The sequence below is a fragment of the Talpa europaea genome (assembly GCF_964194135.1).
Source record: "Talpa europaea genome assembly, chromosome: 5".
Lineage (NCBI taxonomy): Eukaryota > Metazoa > Chordata > Mammalia > Eulipotyphla > Talpidae > Talpa > Talpa europaea.
The window spans coordinates 70,939,633-70,947,450 of NC_140071.1; the positions used below are offsets into that span (position 1 = coordinate 70,939,633).

General features: G+C 36.3%; 1 protein-coding gene across 1 annotated transcript in view; it reads left to right on the top strand.

Moving 5' to 3' along the window:
• The window catches only part of CAMK4 (calcium/calmodulin dependent protein kinase IV), a gene marked incomplete at its 3' end in the record, with an annotated part of 295,191 nt that extends 288,423 nt beyond the window's left edge, over positions 1-6,768 (top strand). Inside the window, exons 9-11 of the mRNA XM_084233227.1 lie at positions 929-1,055; positions 5,204-5,356; positions 6,331-6,768. Coding sequence (XP_084089353.1) covers positions 929-1,055; positions 5,204-5,356; positions 6,331-6,768 — 718 coding nt within the window. The remainder of the gene's footprint in view (positions 1-928; positions 1,056-5,203; positions 5,357-6,330) is intronic.
• Between the last annotated feature and the right edge of the window lie 1,050 nt (positions 6,769-7,818).

The following is a 7,818-nucleotide window of genomic DNA, read 5'->3' on the forward strand; positions in this document are numbered from 1 at the left end:
TAACCTGGGCTATTTGAAGGAAGAACTTGGGAATTTTTTTTTTAACTTACTCATTATTCTCCCCCATCTTTGTCAAATGTGTTACAGGTAACATACCCTCTGTTGGGGCCTTTTTGCTTTCTTTCCATCACGAGTGATTTTATTCCTATAACCTCTGCTTATGTAGAAACAGAGGAGGTTCAGTGGTTCCAAAACACATTGTTCCTCTTATCAATTGTGTTCTTTTGCCCACATTACCCCTTTATTTTTGTGCTGAGCCTATAGAGGAAAGTGAAGATGATCATAGTGAACTATTAGGATGTGTAACAGTGAAGGTCACATGCAAGTTTGAAGTAACTGTTGGCTGCTCATCTCTGTTGTCTGCATCTGTTCACTTAGTTAAGTTTTAAAAGTCAAATTCCCTGATGATATGTTTAGCTGTCATCATTGTACACTCTGAAATCTAAACTAGGATGGATGGAAATGTAAAACTATACTCAATTTTATGGAAGAATTCAGTAAAAAAAAAAGTGAGGACTTTTTTCTTTGCACCTTTCAATATTTATTCTCAAAATCCTAACTCTCACTTTACAATAAAAATGGATCTCACTAAATCTGTTTGTCTTCTCAATTCCCAGTGAAATAAAATTCATGGAAATTTGTTAGTGTTATCACTATATTGTCTATTATCTTTGTTATGTTTCATAATTATATTATTATAACATTTTCTAGAAATCCTAAGTTGGTTTTGCCTCTATTCTTACTTCCTGAAGATCTGATTATGTATTTGCACAATCAAAAGTGTATTGTAACAGGACAATTACATACTTGTGTTCATTCATGACAGGAATCTGTGAAAAAGGACAACTCTGAATTTCTACAAAAAATTGATGAACTGCACATATAATTAAGCTTCTAATGGCATTTTATCCTCTATTTTTACCTCTAGACTTTGTGGATTTGAACCATTCTATGATGAAAGAGGTGATCAGTTTATGTTCAGGAGAATTCTGAATTGTGAATATTACTTTATCTCCCCCTGGTGGGATGAAGTATCTCTAAATGCCAAGGACTTGGTAAGTGTGACCAAAACAAATGACACAAAATGAAATAAAATCCATCACACTGATTTTTAATTAATTAGTAATAAATGTTATTTTTTTATTTTTTTTTAAAAGATGTGTTCATTTATTTATACAAGAACCGGGGTACAGGCCAGATGCCCAGAAGGGTGAGAGGATTCACCAGAGACAGAGTAGGGAACAGAACAGGCAGAATGACTGAAATACACTGCTGAGGGGAGCAGAGGGTGAGACAGGAGAGGTCTGCTGCGCCAGAAATGTTAATTTTAAATTGCCCCTTGTAATAACTTATTTCTTTTTTATTGTATTTTTTAAAAAACAATCCACACTAATGCATTTTCCTTCTAGGTAATGAAAACAGATGAATCTGATTTATCATTAGCTCAATTATCACAAAATATAAATTATTTCAGTATTAATGAGTTTTACCTCCTAGTCAAGGTAGAGTCTTAGTTATGAAGTCAGCTGTGCTGGGTGAAGCCAAACATCATTTTCACAGAAGAATCCTGTTTTGTCATGGCTTTCTTTTACCAAAACTGAATGCTGTTTCCTAGAATTTCATTTAGACTTACTAAAATATCTTAGTAACACAGGCCCCATCCTTGATATTTTATATGATTATACTATACTAATAGTACATTTTGTTTGTTCTTCTTTTTTGTTTATTTTACATGGTTTGACATTTAAGCTAACATAGAAGTTGGTTGCATTCAGAAGACAAATACCCTCTAGGGAGATGACCCTCCTGTTCTAAAATAAAAGAGACTCTAACAGGAGAGTGACACATTTATCATCAATCCTTTAGAGTAAATCCATGCAGAAATAACTGAAAACTGATTTTTTGGATCACAGATGGTTATAAGATCTATGGAGTCATCTGGTTTTCTCCTTATTTTAAAGATAAGTGTGTCAACATCTGGAGTAGTGAAAGGGTCACACAGCTTCCTGACAGACATTGCTAGGATCCAATCATCCAGTAGTCCAGACCCCTTTTTCAATCCTCTTTTGCCTCTAAACATTCCCTCCTTTACCATCCATGTTTTCATGAATCAGATCCTCTCAGGCCATGATTTCTCCAGTATGACCAGGAAGAGAGGCACTCTGTGTGATGTCAGCGTGTCTTCCCAACTTCTCCCTCAAGTCAGGGACCACCCTCCTCACCACCACAGCCCCAACTAGATCACAGCCATAACCTCTTGTCTGGTATTCCTGCTCTTGTAATTCCTTTCTCAACTACATTCTCATGCAGGACCCAAGGAAATGGTCTTTTAAATAAAGAAAACACGGCATATCACTCTCCTGCTTTAGGACTCTTAGGATAAAATCCAAAAGCTGTAACAATATATACACAACACTGCCTGGTCAGAGTGTGTCACTCTCTCCTGCTACTCTGCCCATCACTCTTCTTTGATATTGCTTCATTCCACATACCTGTCAGGGTATGGATTTGGGCTCTTGCTTGCTCTTATACTTTGTGGTGTTCTGGCCCCCTCCTTCCTCTCCAATATCACACACACACACACACACACACACACACACACACCCCTCTTTGCATGGGTAACTCTTATCGTTAAAACCTAGCTGCCATTTGACATTATCTGATAAAGTGGCATGACCCCCTTTGGCTGGGTCTCCCCCCAGTATTGATTCCATTCCTTCTATCACATTGTTCTTTTGCCTCCTGGACTTCCTCATTCATGAGAGTCATCACTTTAAAGTCTCAAACACCTGTATTCAAATGCCTCATTTTTCATAATTTAGAAGTGTGATCTTGGATTTTTAACTACTTTCTCTATGTTTCCCACCCCCCTTTTATGTTTTAGTTTTCTTATCTGGAATGAGAGTAGTATCTATAGTTAGGTTTTCGGAAGAATTAAAGTAATAAAATAAATGCATCTCATTTAACTACTACCAACTAAACAATATTTCTACTATTTTGCCCTCCTCTCATTTATTTTTATCCTTAATCAAAATAAAATGGATAAGAATTTTAGCTATGATTTTTCTTCATTAAGCTAGATCTGTCAGTCAATATATTTATAGAACTTCAGAACTGGACAAATAATTGATCCCCCCATGTATCCTTATTAGCAGAACCCACCTCTGTTCTGTCAACAGCAGAGGCCACATGCCAATGAGTTTACTCTGCCATAGGCTAATGGCAAGGCTTTGAATTTGAATTCTATCAAAGCCATCCAATCTCTATGCCCTTCAGAAAGTTTTCTAACAATTCAGTGCATCCATGTCTCCAAACTTAAAGAAGACATAAATTTTAGATACACTTTGGCTTAAATATATATTTTTTTTATTTAAGAAGGAGTATGGTAATAATGAGGAAGAGGAAAAGGATGATTGAAATAATGGGAGGGGAATATCTAATTGTCAAGGATATTGTAAATTAAAATGTTTGTGTACGTATTTGACAGGTCATAGTGTGATTAATATATTTTATTTTACTATCATGTATTCTCTTATTTAATTATCTTTACCTCCCTTCATCTTTTCTCAGATTTTAAGCCTGAATCTTCTATAAATTCTGTGTCTACCACAAGCACACATTCCTTTGCAAATGGAGGTGAAAGGAGAGCAGTTATCGATTCTTCATTTGACTTGTGGGGCCTGGCATTGCTAGCAGGCATTCAGTTCTCAGATTACTAGAGTTAAAAAAAAGACCTTATGGTTTCAATCATCCAAATCCCCTCATTTTACACATGAGCCAAGTAAAGTCCAGAGAGGTTGACCACCTTGAAGGCACAAGGATGTGGTGGCCTAAGATGAGGCCTGTGGTAAAACAGACCTGAGTTCAAATATAGCCCCTACAAATTACAAATTTCTTTTTTTGTAAAGATTTATTTTTATTTATTTTTGCATAGACGAACTGGGGTGTAGGCCAGTGGTGCAGGGGGTTGAGAGGATTCAACAAAGTCAGAGTGGGGAACAAAATTTGCAGATCTACTGAACTATACTGCTAGGGGGAGCAGCAGGTGAGATAGGCGTGGTCTGCTGGGCCATGTAGGTAGCTCCCTGGCCAGGGATCAAACTCCGGCTGCAGTCTTAATAGCATGAGAGCACTGAGACTTTATACCACCAGGGTGGCTCACCACATTACAAATTTCTAATGTTAAACAAGTTACTAAAGCCTACTGAGCTTCCCTTTATCCCTCACTTATTAATCGAAACTAGTAATTTCAGGCTTATAAGGTTATGGAAAGGATTAAATGAGTTTTAAAAAATACATGAATATAAGTGTATATGCATATAAGCATGTGTTTTCAAAGGAATGAAGGTGAAATGAGGTGATGGAAAGGCCCAGGAGTGTCCAGCGATACACAATTCATAAGTGGGTCTTTCCCTAGAGTTGCCAAAATAGTTCTAGCTCTAACTATGAGTTGAACACGTGTTCTCACTCCTGATAGTCACTACTTGATTTCAGGTCACACCTTCTGAGCCCAGGCCAGATTTTATTTTGGTTATTGATCTTTCTTTCAAGTTATTATCTGCTCATCCTCACAAGTAGAGTTAAACCTCCCAGAACAGGCTGCCATTTGGTAGAATTTTTCCTTTAAACAAACCATTCCCCTAAGCCACCGACACCCTTGCTTTGGTCCAAAACATGGTTTTGTTTCAGAACTTGACTTATTCCTACAGTACCATCCACAGATTAGAGGGAAACGTCAGCTCCATGACAGAATCATGGGCGATCGTGAGGACTAAGATAAGTTTGCCATTTAATCCCCAGGGAAAGAATGTTGTATGCATAAATGATTCTATCTCCATTAAGATGTATTTTAAGTTCTAAATTCTAAGTGATTACAGAGTGCTAGAATTATACACATAATGGTTCTGCTTCAAATAACATCCAGGCCACAGGCAAGCCAGGATCTGTTTCTTTGTCCTCTGTGGGAAGACTGTCTGCTGGTTCAGACTGTCATGACATGGCCTCCCTGAGTTCCTCATCTGCAGACACCTTGAGCCATTCTTAGACACAGTGATCTCAGAGGGCTAGCAAGTATTTTTTTTAATGTATATTTAGTGGTACTTCCAAGAAAGTAGAATAAAATCTAGAACGTCTCAAGCTGAGGAACAAATTCAGCTCACCATAAAAATCTTCCTCAGGAGTTTATGGTTCTTTATCATTTCAGGTCAGAAAATTAATTGTTTTGGATCCCAAAAAGCGCCTGACTACCTTCCAAGCTCTCCAGCACCCATGGGTCACAGGAAAAGCAGCCAATTTTGTACATATGGATACTGCTCAGAAGAAGCTCCAGGAATTCAATGCCCGACGCAAGCTTAAGGTAAGATGGCATATCTTTTTTGTTGTTTAAGATTTCTCTTTTATCTTGAAATAGCAAAGATAATTCCTCCATTCTTCATCTAATACTATTGTTCATTTTCTGTGGTACAAGGGAAGATCCTGCTTTAATACAGGTATAAGGCCACTAATAATTTTTTTATCTTCTCATAAGAATTTATTGTTAATAAAAGGAAATGTGTATTGAATTTATTCACTATTGCTGTTTCTCATTTAATTAAAGCTGAAGTGCTTGAACACCATTGTTCTGGAAACTTATTCAGAAAGTTGTCTTCTTTTTGAATATGTGAAAATTGCACAATTTTTTTTTTAAATCTTTATTTAGTAATAGAGATAATTATCATTCTTGGTAAAGATTAAAATAATTCAAGTGATAAAGAAATTTTTCATTAAAATATATCTTTACAGGATGTGCATGGAATATAGATTAGGTGCTTTTCTCTTTCATAATAGTATTTAGGGCTACCTAAAAATAGGCAATCACAGAGAATGGCTAGAGGTCAAAAGTAGTGTTCTGTTTACCCAATCTGCAGATAAATAACTCTAAAGGCTTCCATGGTCATATTAATTTGAAATACCCAGGATTAAACAAATTTAACCTTGGTGTTATTTTATTGTCATAATATTAACTGATGTTCCATGACACAAAATCTTTGGGAACCATAGTCTAAATTTCGTTAAAACTGGTAATCCATGGGTGAACATATTTACTCAGGCTTTCAATTGTCCATATGAAAAGAGAGTTTGCTGTTCATTCTCCAAACAAATTTTTGTTCCACAGTTTTGGAACAAAAAAAACAAAGTTTCAAAAAGTTCTTTGAAAGATTCAAAACTAAAATATATATATATTAAAAAAAAAAAAAAAAAAACTCCCTAAATTCAAAGTTGAAGCTGAGCTCTGAGTTGGATTTTATGTGGGGGTAACTCACCCCTGCTGCTTTTTCTGTCCCAAATTAGGCAGCAGTGAAGGCCGTGGTGGCATCCTCCCGATTGGGAAGTGCCAGCAGCAGTCATAGCAACATCCAGGAGAGCCAGAAGGCCAGCCAAGAGCTATTGCCAACCCAAGATAGCAAGGAAGACGTTGAAGCTATTCCAAGAGAGAAAATTCAAGGAGATGGGGATCAAGTGGCAGATGAGGTGGCAGAGGTTGAGGTCGTGAAGACGAAAACCGCTGAGGAAGTTAACTATGAAGATGTAATTGGTGCTGAGGCCACCGAGATGGTGCCTGAGGCCCAAGAGGATGGCTTAAAGGGGGCTGACCCGGAAGTAGAGGGAAGCCTTGTGGAGGAGAAGTTAAAGACTGTGGAGGAAGCTGCAGCCCCCAAAGAAGGGCAAGAAAACCCTGCTCTGGAATTTGGAATTCAGGAAAGTGATCCGATCCTGCCAGAATACTAAAGTGGTTTCATCTGACCTGGAAGCCAAATTCCAGCATTTTATGCATTTTGTCCTTCAGCAAGGAAAGTGTGGAAGCATGATATGCACTATAGTGATTCTGTATTGAGGTGCAAAAAATACATATATATCAGTTGGTTATCCTAACTTCAATGCATGTGACTGCTTTATGAAAAAATAGTGTTGTCTATGGTATGCAATGGTTAACTAATACCGATGAGTTAAATTTGAAATTGCAAGTAAATACAACATAACATTTAAAAACATACATTTTCAGGGATGAGTAAGACACACTTGAAGCAAATAGTAACCAATGGTTTTTGCTTTGAAAACACAGTCATCCTGCATCCTTTGAACTTCTACACAAGGCAGTAATTCCTTTGGACTATTGCTTGGTTAATACTAGGTAGTGCTATAAGATGTGTCCTCATGATATTCATAATATTTTACTTTTCATTAATGTGTTTGAACTGTTTACAAGAACATGGTTACAGGTTCTAGTTGTATGGTACATGCTAAAAACAATTTCCACTTATAAAGACAAGAAACTGAAGCATACTATTATATGTCCCTAAAGCTTGCACAGATAATGTTTTTTTTTTGTTTGTTTTTTTTTTTTATTTTGTCATTATTTTTGTCATTATAGCTTACCTTACTAATAACTGAAAAACGTTCTGTCATAAATTTCTGTCATTTTATGATCCTGGAGAAAGTATTTTAAAAACCCATGCTGAGGAATGTATTATTTTCTTTTCTTACTCTTTCATAAGATGTCCTTCTTGTGGACAGCACTTAGGGTGGGAAAAAAGAAATTTAGGGAATGAAATAAGACTGGGCCTAAAACTTGTCATTTTTCAAATAAAATTAGATTTATTCATGTCTTCCTACAATTTTAAAGATAGGAAATTTTGTATGGATAAACTTTGTAATTTCCAAGTGTCAAATATTTAGAAAAATCTACCCCACTGGATGGTGCCAAAATATCTGAATAGAGTGAAAATATTATTTCACTATAAGATCATTCATTCATTATTGAATTTTTTAGAGTAAAGA